This window comes from Myotis davidii, unplaced genomic scaffold, assembly GCF_000327345.1.
Source record: "Myotis davidii unplaced genomic scaffold, ASM32734v1 scaffold573, whole genome shotgun sequence".
Lineage (NCBI taxonomy): Eukaryota > Metazoa > Chordata > Mammalia > Chiroptera > Vespertilionidae > Myotis > Myotis davidii.
In genome coordinates, this window is record NW_006285997.1 from 6,598,870 (window position 1) to 6,612,819 (window position 13,950).

General features: G+C 42.3%; 1 protein-coding gene across 1 annotated transcript in view; it reads right to left on the minus strand.

Annotated features, from left to right (window-relative positions):
* Nucleotides 1–13,950, minus strand: part of SUGCT (succinyl-CoA:glutarate-CoA transferase) — a 536,095-nt gene that overhangs the window by 81,022 nt on the left and 441,123 nt on the right. The window contains exon 13 of the mRNA XM_006757246.2: nt 5,998–6,061. Within this exon, the coding sequence (XP_006757309.1) occupies nt 5,998–6,061 (64 nt within the window). The remainder of the gene's footprint in view (nt 1–5,997; nt 6,062–13,950) is intronic.

Genomic DNA, 13,950 nt, shown 5'->3' on the forward strand with positions numbered 1-13,950 from the left:
TGTGCAGTCCCGGAGCCCTGTGGGGAGCGGGCTTAAGCCATCAGTCAGATATCTTTAGCACTGCTGCGGAGGTTGGAGAGGCTCCCGCCACTGCCGCTGCACTCACCCGCCTGGTTTCCCACAGGGGGAGAGCACTGACCACCAGGGGGCAGCTCCCGCATTGAGCATCTTCCCCCTGGTGGTCAGTGTGTGTCATAGCGACTGGTTATTCTGCCAATGGGGCCGAAACTGGCTCTCTGACATCCCCCAAGGGTTCCCAGATTGCAAGAGGGCACAGGCCAGGCCAAGGGACCCCACTGGTGCACAATCAGGGCTGGGGAGGGATGTGGAGGTTGACCAGCCGGGGAGGAACCGCAGGAGGGCTCCAGGGTGTGTCGGGCCTGCCTTGCTCGGTCTGGATCGGCCAGACTGCAGTAGCAAGTTAACCTACTGGTCAGAGCATCTTCCCCCTGGTGGTCAGTGCATGTCATAGTGAGCAGTTCAGCGACTTTGCATATCATTAGCATATTAAGCTTTGATTGGTTGAACGGCAAACTGGACAACCAGACACTTAGCATATTAGGCTTTTATTATATACTATTCTTGTGTTATATATTTTTCCATAGAAACAACTGTAAACCTATTTTTTCACACCCATGTATATGCAGGTCTAGAGAAATACATTTAATGAATTCAAAACGTGTCTCGACTGGCTAACTAGCAAACAGTGTAGCATAAAATCACTTTCCACTCTACCCACTTTTTCTGTTTTGGCAGATTCACTTTAATGAGGCATTATGGGAGAGTCTGAGTTATTTTTACGACATTCATGAGGTCTCCAAAGGGAACATTTACAAAGAAAGACAGGACTATCATAGGTAAATAAAATCAATGAAAGGGGCAATCCACAGGAAAAATTTAATTATTTACTGTGAAATTATTTATATTAATATATCTTATCCTGTTTGAGAGGCCCCTTACTAGGATACACTGAATTAGAAGAAACAATAGCAACTTTTTATCTGATTTTCTCTCCCTTTTCATGGGGAGTCCAGGTGTATTGCCTTGGAGAAACACTCAGATACTAATTTTGAAAATGACCTTAAATGTATCCATTTCATCCCAAATCTGAGACTTACAATATTGATAATTCTATAGAAAGGATATAAGGTAAGTTAATAAGATAGATATATAAAAATATGCTTAAGCTCTATAGAAATTAAAGAAACAAAATAGTCCTGGTTGGGTGGCTCAGTTGATTGAAGCATTGTCCTGTACACCAAAAGGTGGCTGGTTCAATCCTCAGTCAGGGGGGCATAAAGGAAGCAACCAATGGATGTCTTCCTCTCTCTCTCTCTGGGGTCAATGGAAATATGTCCTCAGGTGAGGAAGGAAGAAAGGAAGGAAGGAAGGAAGGAAGGAAGGGAGGGAGGGAGGGAGGGAAGGAGGGAAGAGAAAAAGAAAGAAGAAGAAGAACGAAAGAAAGAAAGAAAGAAAGAAAGAAAGAAAGAAAGAAAGAAAGAAAGAAAGAAAGAAAGAAAGAAAGAAAGAAAGAAAGAAAGAAAGAAAGAAAGAAAGAAAGAAAGAAAAGAAAAGAAAAGAAAAGAAAAGAAAAGAAAGGAAGGAAGAAAGAAAAAGAAAGAATTTCCCAAAGAGAATAAAGATAAAAATGAAGGATAAAAAAGATTATGACAGATCTGAGAATTCTATCATGGTAACTTGAATTTTTGACCCAAGCCTTATTTACCCCTCCTAAGCCTTTACCATGTAACGGTGCAGTTTCACTTAAAAAGATATCTATTTCCCCGCCTCTTGGGATACAGCCTAAAAGTTGCTTTGGCCAATAGAGTGTGGGCAGAAGGATCTGGTAGCTCTGCAGAAGGTCTTAAATGGCCTTGTGGTTTCTGCTTAGTTTCTTGCTCTCCTGCCATTGTCGTGAGAAGAACAGGAGAGACACACGGAGCAGAACTGAGGCTAACACAGTGAGGAGGCAAACTTCGCTAGATACCAGGCTTGCACCTATAATAAAAGCTACCCGGGCAAGTCCAACCCAGCTCAGCCATCCCCCACTTGGATCCACATTCATGGAATAAATAAATGCTTATGCTGGAGTGCCACTGAGATTTTTGTGGTTATTTGTTATACAGCTTTCTTGTGACTATAGCTAACAAATACACTTATAACTTAAAGTGAGTGAAATGGGTATACGTCTCCCTTTAAGGAATCTGAAAAAATATTTCCATCTTCCTGAGTTACCTGGAAGTCAGCAAATTCATGTCTGATTGATTGAGAGAGGATTACATCCAGTGAGTTCATTCTAGGTTGGCCACTGACTTACTTGTTTCCTTACTATCATACTAATATTTGTATTAACTTTCTAGTGTTTAACCTTTCCTCTCATGTGTTGGGGATATAAATGACTGTTGGACCTCATCTTTAAACTTGGGGAATTAAATTGGACCAGTGGTTCCTGGGTTATTCGTTAGGGCCGATGGTTCTAAGGAGGGATTTGGAAGGCATGATGAAAGTAGAAGAAAGTCAAACAGCTGGAGTGCTCATCTATCTATCGATCAGTAAAACTCTGTTTTGATCTGTTTTAGATTATCAGTTTACTGTTTAAAAAATAAAGTTAAAACTACTGGGCAAAATGCCTTTTAAAGTCTTTTCATACTGAAAACTCTGTGATTACATTTTGACCACTCCCTTCCCTTCATTGCTATTACGATGACCCTAACTTAAGACATCATTACCTGAACTCCTGTAATAACTTCTTAACCTGCTTTAAGTTATTCACTGTGTCATTTTACTCCCCTGCTTAAAACCAGAGTAAAATCAGATTTAGTGGGGCCTTCAAGGCTCTTCGCTGCTCTCTAGTCTCATGTCTTACCTCCTTTTCCTCATCTACCATCCTGGCTTAAAACGCACCCAGCTCCTTCCCACCTCAGGCTTGTCTCACATGCTGGTCCCTTTGCTTGGAATGCTCTTCCCCCTACTCTCCAAATGTTGACTTCTTTTCATCCTTCAGTTCTCAGTTTATAAGTCATCCTCTGATCAACTAAATTAACACAGGTCCCTCTTTCCCCATTATTCTCTGTGACAGCACACTGTTCACTCCCCATCTTTGCACATACCATGAATTATAGTTATAGGAACATTTGTTGATTGCTTTTATTGCCAGCATTTCCATTGAGAATGAGCTCTATGTGGCCAGGAGCCGAGGAATCTGGTTTATTTTTTAATTCTGAGGACCCAAAGCATTGCCTGCCACATAATATACGCTCAATAATATGAACGAATAAAAGACTTTCTTAGCTTTTATTAACAATGCTTTTCCCCTACTAACCTTTCTACATGATATATCATTTCCATATTAACATATGATCTCAGTCTCTGATATGCTTATACTTGCTCTCTCTCTCTTAGTTACCTTCCTTAATTTGTGTATAATGTTCCTTATACGCCTGTGCATTAGAATTTTCTATTTCAATTTTATTTATTTATCATAATTCCCTCTTATTATTATTTTTTTAAAGTATATTTTATTGATTTTTTACAGAGAGGAAGGGAGAGGGATAGAGAGTTAGACACATCGATGAGAAAGAAACATCAATCAGCTGCCTCCTGCACATACCCCCGCCCCCCACTGAGGATGTGCCCGCCACCAAGATACATGCCCTTGACAGGAATCGAACCTGGGACCCTTAAGTCTGCAGGATGATGCTCTATCCACTGAGCCAAACCGGTCAGGGCTTATTATTATTTTTTTAAAGTATATTTTATTGATTTTTTACAGAGAGGAAGGGAGAGGGATAGAGAGTTAGACACATCGATGAGAAAGAAACATCAATCAGCTGCCTCCTGCACATACCCCCGCCCCCCACTGAGGATGTGCCCGCCACCAAGATACATGCCCTTGACAGGAATCGAACCTGGGACCCTTAAGTCTGCAGGATGATGCTCTATCCACTGAGCCAAACCGGTCAGGGCTTATTATTATTTTTTTAAAGTATATTTTATTGATTTTTTACAGAGAGGAAGGGAGAGGGATAGAGAGTTAGACACATCGATGAGAAAGAAACATCAATCAGCTGCCTCCTGCACATACCCCCGCCCCCCACTGAGGATGTGCCCGCCACCAAGATACATGCCCTTGACAGGAATCGAACCTGGGACCCTTAAGTCTGCAGGATGATGCTCTATCCACTGAGCCAAACCGGTCAGGGCTTATTATTATTTTTTTAAAGTATATTTTATTGATTTTTTACAGAGAGGAAGGGAGAGGGATAGAGAGTTAGACACATCGATGAGAAAGAAACATCAATCAGCTGCCTCCTGCACATACCCCCGCCCCCCACTGAGGATGTGCCCGCCACCAAGATACATGCCCTTGACAGGAATCGAACCTGGGACCCTTAAGTCTGCAGGATGATGCTCTATCCACTGAGCCAAACCGGTCAGGGCTTATTATTATTTTTTTAAAGTATATTTTATTGATTTTTTACAGAGAGGAAGGGAGAGGGATAGAGAGTTAGACACATCGATGAGAAAGAAACATCAATCAGCTGCCTCCTGCACATACCCCCGCCCCCCACTGAGGATGTGCCCGCCACCAAGATACATGCCCTTGACAGGAATCGAACCTGGGACCCTTAAGTCTGCAGGATGATGCTCTATCCACTGAGCCAAACCGGTCAGGGCTTATTATTATTTTTTTAAAGTATATTTTATTGATTTTTTACAGAGAGGAAGGGAGAGGGATAGAGAGTTAGACACATCGATGAGAAAGAAACATCAATCAGCTGCCTCCTGCACATACCCCCGCCCCCCACTGAGGATGTGCCCGCAACCAAGATACATGCCCTTGACAGGAATCGAACCTGGGACCCTTAAGTCTGCAGGATGATGCTCTATCCACTGAGCCAAACCGGTCAGGGCTTATTATTATTTTTTACATGCCAGTGGCCATTATCTGATCTGTTCTGGGACAATACTGTAAGTTGATCCCAAATCTTAGAAGAAAAGGAAAATAAAAGTGCATGGTCTGTGCATAGTCTGGAAAATAGGGACACGATGAAGAATGTGGAGTGTTTTACCAGCAATCCCCAGAGGAGAGACAACAGCCTGAGGAACAGTCACATTCCGATCACTAGAGAAGTGAAGCCTGTGTATGGTAACAGGTTAACCATAAGCTCTTGCCACAGTCTGGATGCTTTGAGAGGAGGAAGGAGGTTCCTGGCTACAAGGAAAAGAATTCCCTCCGGAAGTAAAGTTGGCATTTTGGCCAAAATTCTTTGAGTTTGTTTAGGTCTGAGTCAAATTACAAAACTTCAATATATTCTGAGTTTACTGAAAACATTTAGTTTCTTGATCTACAAAGCTAAGATCGAGACCCTAAACCAGGGGTCCTCAAACTACGGCCCGCGGGCCACATGCAAATACAATTATTGTATTTGTTCCCGTTTTGTTTTTTTACTTCAAAGTAAGATATGTGCCGTGTGCATAGGAATTTGTTCATAGTTTTTTTTAAAACTATAGTCCGGCCCTCCAATGGTCTGAGGGACAGTGAACTGGCTCCCTGTTTAAAAAGTTTGAGGACCCCTGCCCTAAACCATAGTTCAGAGAGAAAAATACCCTGGCCTGAGCAGTCAGTAGCCTTCACTGGACACCACCTCCCTGGAGCCTGGCTTCCTTTCTCATTCGCATATGAATCGCATGTAATTTCATAATATTTGCCATATCTACCATTACTTATCTGCTGGCAATTTCACAATGTACCTTTGTGAGTACATGATTACAGAAAATGGAGTTAGGTGATACAAGCATTTTGCTGACGGTGATAACCAGACATTTGTTAGAGCAAAGACACAACTCTGTAGCCTCAGCATGCAGTCTTGTTGGTGTGACTCTAACTTTCATCAAAAACAAAAATTTTGGACAATGTCTTGACAAGTTGTTGGGGTATAAACATGGGGAACAGTTTATTAAGGAAGGTATTAAGAAAAATAAAAGTTTTCAAACCTGGGACCGATATCTTCCCCACAGTTGGATGTTTCATTTCCATAATGAGGCCATTGTGTAACACCTTAAAATGTAAAAAGAGAGAGAAAATACATTACAAATAAAATTATCTTCAGCCTCAAGGTATATAGAAAACCACCAATTCGGTCCATTGACGAAAGATATTAGAAAAGAGAGATGCTTGAAATTTTTTGTTTCAAAGTAAATATTTGATACAAAAATAACATTTCTATTTTGTATTTTGCCAAATGAAGCTTAAAAAAAAAATAAGATTCTTCCCACTCTTAAAAATATTATTTGCTCCTAAATTAGGGTATGATCTTTCCCCTTCATCTAGGTATGATCCTCTAAATTAGCATTTCTCAACCTGTGGGTCGCGACCCCTTTGGGGGTCGAACGACCCTTTCACAGGGTTTGCCTAAGACCATCAGAAAATACATGTATAATTACATATTGTTTTTGTAATTAATCACTATGCTTTAATTATGCTCAATTTGTAACAATGAAAATACATCCTGCATATCAGATATTTACATTACGATTCATAACAGTAGCAGAATTACAGTGATGAAGTAGCAACAAAAATAATGTTATGGTTGGGGGTCACCACAACCTGAGGAACTGTATTAAAGGGTCGCGGCATTAGGAAGGTTGAGAACCACTGCTCTAAATAATAAAGCTTCGCCTCTTCCTGCACTGCTTCGTAGCAGGGTTTGGCCAAGGTCAACTCCAGGACAGGACAGGAAGAAGCAGACCTAGAGCAGAGGAGCCCCGTGGGGTGGCACATATGCTCCTGGCAATTTATTTGGTGGAAGGTATGGGGAGTCAGTGCAGTCTGAAAGGTGAATCAGAGCATCCAGAGGCCCAGTGACTTCCGGAAGAGGACAGATTCAGGGCTGCTGTGACAAGCAATGAACAGAGCCAGCTGTCGGGGGAGCCCAGAGAAGGCCCAGGTCAGAGGCTTGAGCAAGAGATTGAAAGCAGAGATGTTTTCAGTGATAGGGAGACCTTCATCATAAGACTGGGCTTCATCACTAGGATTCCACTATCCTGCAGTCAGTTTGGGGCAGGTTGGGGAGGGAGGAGACAACTGAAAGAAAAAAAAAGCCAAAGACCTCATCTTAGCGGGCCAGTTAGATTCTCATGCACTGGGACCGTCTCAGGGTTAAGATTCAAGGTCAGTTACTATCTAACACTGGTCAACCAGCAGAAATCTGACTTGATGCTGAATTGCTTGACTACTGAGCCAGAGATAGTAAGATCCTTGGCATATAGAGGCTGCCATTCTTTCCAATGGGGTGGGCAGGAAAACAAAATCTGCCAGGGCACAAGTGCCCTCCCACTGTAGGAAGAGGATGAGATGGGGGCATAGAACGTGATTCTAAAGGTAAAAGTTGAACACTAGAGGCAAAAATGTTCTATAATCCCACAAATAAAAATGCTATAAAATTGTTTCCTTTTTTGTATATTTTTTAACAACTGGAGGCTATCTGGTTATACTGTCTCCAAGAACACCCCAAAATTCAGTTTACTGTTATTACTGCATCTTCAGGGAAGCGTGTATGAGTGGCTCACACTGTGTTTCACCTGCACTATCTACCAAGTGGAGAGCTCTCTCTTCCTGCTCCATACATGGATGTAAGAACAGACTCATTTCAGGCACAGTAAACTAGTGGACCACAACTTCATGCTAACCGAACTAGATCTACTCAAATCCTTGGCATATAGAGAATGGCAAGTTGTAATGGTTTTGTAGTGCTTTGAAGCATATTCCTATTCCTATATAATCCTCTTACAAAGCAAAAGAGCATGCCATGCACAAACTAGTAAAAATGTTTTCCTGCTTGGAAAACTCAGAAAAAGGGGACAAATATCTTTTTTATAATCCATTTCTATTAAGGTTTTTTGGTCCCATTATGGAATAATTCCCCCCCCCCCAAAAAAAAGATAACCTCATGGTGACTTTTTAATGTTAGAACTACAACTCTGCAATGACTATCCAGGCTCCCACCACTTTTTTTTCCTTTTTTTGAGGGGGGTGGGGGGTGTGGTCACCACTTTTTGAGCAACATGGCAACATGCTCTTTAAACAACAACCAAGTCAGCCCCCCTTCAGTGCGGGTGACGCCACACCAGATGGAGATCCTTTCTAGGGATGCCTTGCCTCTCTTTTGGAGTCACCAGCTTTGCACCCAGGAGCTGGCCAGAGAGAAAGCTTGCCAGTGTTAGAACTGTGCTATAATTTCATTCTGGTGTGGCTCGTTCTCAGCACCCGCCCAGCACAACCTCCCCCTGTGTGGGGGTGGGGGCTAAATGCCAACTCGAGGTGCTAAATCTCAGTTCTACTGAGGACAGGAACAAAAATACCGAGCTAAATTTCACTCGAAACAATTATCCGCACACTGAATCATTCTTCTCGTATCTCTGTTGCCCTCCTGACTACCTCTCAGTAATAACACTGCACTGCTACTCACAAAAGACAAAAGTGAGTGTTCCCAGCTAAATATAACTTAACCGATAGTGTTGAAATTAATTAACGCTGAATTGTAATTATGTAGCAAACGCTAAGTGTCAAACGTGAAAGGGTAGTTGGTAAAGGTCAAGGGACAGATGTCAAAGTTTTGCAGAAGCAAAAGCTAGCAGTTGATGGAAGTTTTTCACAGAAGCAGCTTAAGGAGTGTATTTCCTCCAGCCCTACCCCCCTTGCTGTCTCCATACACCATTCCCAAGAAGAAACTTTGTTTCTAACCTTATTAATTCCTCTGCCTTGAAAAGCATTCTGTTTTAAGCAGAAATATAAATTTTCCTGCTGTCTGGCAAAGAAAGCTAACTGCAGTTTCTCATTTGCGGTAGCCACGGTGCCCTTACGAGGCAAAGGGGGACATGCGAGCCCCCATCTTCAGAAAGACCTGCCCTGGTTGCCACCCACCTTTTTATGTCAAGTCTGAAGCCGACAGAATTCCATAGGCTTTCTTCGTGAATCAGGTCAGATGCTCGCAGGGAACAGTTGAGGCTGTGGCAGTGCCGTCCCGGGAAACCCTGCCTAATGACTTGGAATCTTGGAAAACTCTCCAGCCCTGTTTGTGGGGCAAGTCCTGCTCTGCTTAGTAACATATTCGAGGATCTCAGAGACCAGACCGTCTGCCTGAATTTTAACATAAATCGCCCCTGCTGCACTTCAGGCATATTGTCTCATCTTAGCTTCACTGAAACTGGAGAAACTGCCCCCTACCAACATTTGTATAACATTTCTGTGGGAATCATTACTAAATGTTCCCCTTCCTTTTCGTACCCAGGCTCAACGCCCCAGTCTCTATTACCTTAACCTAGAAACCCACATTGAATGGTGTTCCATTGGCTGACCACTCACAGTGGCACAGGATGCTTGGCTTAGGGGCCTTCAACTACCATTTTCCCATAGGGAGGATGTCATGCCTACAACCTCAGCCTGGCCATTCAGGATACTCTTCATCACATATTTAGTTATTTTAAATAAGGCACGGACCTTCCCTAGATTTTTGTAGTGGATTCCGTCCTTCTTTTCTTTATTTTATCCTCTTGAAATCTTTCCTGGTTTGGTAGCTTTTCTTAATTTCATTACTCCTTGAAATTTCAAAAGCATTTTCTTGACAAGAATAGAATTGTAGACAGTGCACCAACATCTTTAGCAAAGTATCAGGCCTATTTAAAATAAGGCCTCTCTTTCTTCTTCTAGAGTTTTACAGATTGACAGCCTAATGAGAGAGTCAAATGGTAATGTATTAATGATGGGGGGGAGGGGGGAGGAGTAAAATGTATACCTTAAAGTTACGTGGGAAATAAAAGTTTAAGTGAAAGTAAGACAGTCCTTTTATAAAGTCCTATGGCAGGAATGGCAGGGGGGGAAAGTCTATAATATAACACTAGCAAGAAAAAATGTAAAACAAACAAATAAAAATACCCACTTTATGTGAAAATGTACACAGAAAACAAGAGATCTGGGTCAAGAACAGACGTAGGAAAGCATATTCAAATTAAGAGAGACTGCTAGGGCACTGGCATTAAATTGTTAGGGGCACAAATGGAATATTAGAAATTAATGATTATTATAATAACTATTAGGTAACCATGCTCTGTTAACTGTGATTGTTCTGTTCTGATTAGAGAAAGCACTTTCTAACCTCCCTGAGAGTTGTATGCCCTGGGACCTGGGATCTAACATCGGAATGCACTCCACCCTCCTTTCCTGAGAATTGCCTACCCTTATGGAAAGATTTATAATCGCATGGCACCTAGTCCTGGAGGCATCTGTTCTTTACAACCCCCAGCCTCTATTACCTGTAATCTGGTCCCGGGGGGTCCAGGGCACCCACTATCTGTGACCCACCCCCCATCATGACTTGTAACCTGTAATGATTATCCCACGCCCACTTTCCCATACCTGTAATTCCTACTTCCCCACGTAATCTTGTCCTTCTACCCAATATAAGCAGCTGGCTTATGCTGGGGTGCAAAGCAGACTCTTGTGGATGACCTGCTGCTCTCCCATACTGCCCACATTATGGGAACAAACGTTCATATATGACTCAACCCTGTCTCTGCTTAATTGGCTGAAGTAGTGACAGGCAGCCCAGACCCCTTGGTTGTCTGGTTATAAAATGGCATACAAATGATACATGTGAAGAGCACATCAAAGCATTATATATATAACACATAGACACGGACAACAGTGTGGTGATAGGGAAAGGGGTTGGGGGAATGTGGAAGAGGACAAAGGGAGGATAAATGAGGATGGAAAAGGGCCTTTGCTTTGGGCAATGGGCGCACAGTGCACTGTGCAAATGATGTTTTGTTGACTTGTACACTTGAAACCTGTACGATTTTGTGAACCAATGTCACCAGGATAAATTCAATTTAAAAAATCAATGGAATACCGTCAATGATTCTAATGATACACAAGAGAACTGATCTATCCATTCACTATGAATAGAGACATAATCTATTCATTGAATGTAACAAACATCATAGAGTACCTACATGCTACCAGTGGTTGGCAAACTCATTAGTCAACAGAGCCAAATATCAACAGTACAACGATTGAAATTTCTTTTGAGAGCCAATTTTTTTTAAACTTAAACTATATAGGTAGGTACATTATTATTAACTTTATTAGGGTACTCCTAAGGCTTGGGAAGAGCCACAATCAGGGGGTCAAAGAGCCGCAGTTTGCCGACAATGTGAAAGGGCTGGTGATAAAAAGACAAATAAACTTCATTCAAAGTGCCTATGATTAGAAAAAAGGGTAAGGAATAAGAGACCTAAGCCAATTTGTAAGACATAATTTAAACTCCACAATGTCCAAGAAGAAACAAGTAACTGCCTCCCTCCAAAGGAAGCTGAAGGATGTAGGTAGGAGGCAAGCATAAGTCTTAGAATAAAAATGATGTTGAAATATAACCTTAAGGTTAACAATTCCAATGATAGACAAGATAACAGCAGCTATTGCTTACCCAAACTCCTGAGGGTCAAGCATGGAGTTAGCTCAGCCGGGGTGGGGAACTTTTTTTCTACCAAGGGCCAAGTGGATATTTACAAAATATCCATATTTCATACAAAATTATCAACTTAAAAATTAGCCTGCTATATTTGGTCAAACACTTCATTCACGTACTCCTAATGCCTTGGCAGGGCCAGACCAAATGCTTTTGAGGGCTTTATGAGGCCTGAGGCCGGAAGTTCCCACCCGGGATAATTGTCTCCTTTTAACCCCTTCATTAGCTAAACTAGGTAGGAAGTACTATCCTCTGCATTTCTACTCATCAACTGGTGGAAGCCCAAAGAGGCCAAGTACTCGCCCAGGCTTTCACAATTAATGAGTGGCTGCCGGGTTCCTGACAGTGAAAAGAAAAGATAAACAAGCATAATTTGATTGACCATTAACCCAACTAGCTGATGTGGTCAGTTTTGTAAAACAAATTAGTCAGTTCATGGAGGAAAGAGAATCAGCCAAATGAACTGCTTGTACTGCTTGTCATTATGAGGCCCAATTTGTTCATAAACTGATCTGCTCCCTCATAGGTAGCCAAGGAAATGCTGGCTACTACAGACACAAAGTCTGTGAAAGATAAAGGATTTGGGCCCTGCCAGGCTGAGATTTAGAGGGGACAGGTCCAGTGGGTGACCTTGGGCAAGGTAGTTAAGTATATGAGGCTCAGAACCCTTATCAGTAAAAAGGGCGTAAGAATATCTTTCTCAGGAATGTCCAAGGGTTAAGTGAGATGACTTGTACTGCTTGTCATTATGAGGCCCAATTTGTTCATAAACTGATCTGCTCCCTCATAGGTAGCCAAGGAAATGCTGGCTACTACAGACACAAAGTCTGTGAAAGATAAAGGATTTGGGCCCTGCCAGGCTGAGATTTAGAGGGGACAGATCCAGTGGGTGACCTTGAGCAAGGTAGTTAAGTATATGAGGCTCAGAACCTTATCAGTAAAAAGGGCGTAAGAATATCGTTCTCAGGAATGTCCAAGGGTTAAGTGAGATGATGAGGGCAAAGCACTGAGCACAGTGAATGGCAATTGGTTCACCACTCTGCACAAACGAGGTTCAAACTCTGGCTCCACTAAGTTCCAGTTGTGTGGCTTTGGGTCACATTCATTCATGCAACAAACATATGTATCAATAGTAATGATTAATAATCCTATATAATAAAGAGCTAATATGCAAACGGCCATCATGCCCTCATGCCTTCACACCGTGATGCCCTCACGTTGTCACAATCCATCACCAGGAGGCTGCGTGCGCAGTGGGTGCACGCGGGTAGGTGGGGCTGCGTGTGCGGCGAGGCGTGCACATGTAGGCAGGGACTTAATACTGTGTAAGTGGCATGGAGGCAGGACCCCCAGCTCCGGCCAACCTCTTTGGGGCAATCCACTGAGGAGCCCCAGATGGGTGGGCAGGGCCTACCTCTTTGGGGTGATCGATCGTGGGGCTCCCACACTGTGAGAGGGCACAGACCAGGCTGGGGGACCCTCCCCCCAAGTGCACAAATTTCATGTACCAAGCTTCTAGTCAATAGTAGGTATTAATTGTTATTAGTGCCACACACTGTTAACTACTGAGGAAAAACTGGGTCACAGAACAAGCAAGGTCCTTGCCTTTAAGAAGCTTACAATCCTGTAAGGGAGACTTTTGAATTAATTTCTATTCATAGGTCTGTTACTGTTACATAACAGGTGTTTAGTTCTGTGCTATATCCCCAGTGCCTTGAATACTGTTTGGCACTATCTGGTAGATGCTCAATAATATTTTATTGAATTTATTGAATTAAATGTATTTATTTATCTATAAAATTGAACTCACTAAGTAGAAAGTGGCTCCTTTCTACTTAGTGGGGGGGGGGGGTGATTGGAGAGTTTTCTCTATTTTACCTTTTTATTTATTTTTCAATTACAAGTTACATTCGATATTATTCTGTATTTCTCTCTTTATGGTGCTTTGATGAACAGAAGTTTTTAATTTTGGCATTCTCAAATTTATTGAAATTTTCCTTTATGTCTGCACTTTTTTTAAAAAAGTATGTTTTTACTGATTTCAGAGAGATGAAGAGAGAGAGGTAGAAATATCAGTAATGAGATAGAATCAATGATTGGCTTCCCCCTACATGACCCTCACTGGGGATGGAGCCCACAAGCCGGCATGTGCCCTGACCGGGAATCGAACCGTGACCTCCTGGTTCATGGATTGACACTCAACTATGAGCAACTCTGGCTGAGCAAGGTTATTCTTTTGGAAGGTTGGTGTGAAATGATCTTTCATGGATGAACTGTTCTTCTGAAAAGTGATATTAAACAGAAGCAATCCTATCTAATAAAAGAGTAATATGCAAATTAACTGTCACTCCAACACAAAGATGGCAGTGCCCATAGCCACAAGATGGCGGCGCCCAGTCCTCTCAGCCCCCTGGCGTCCTCC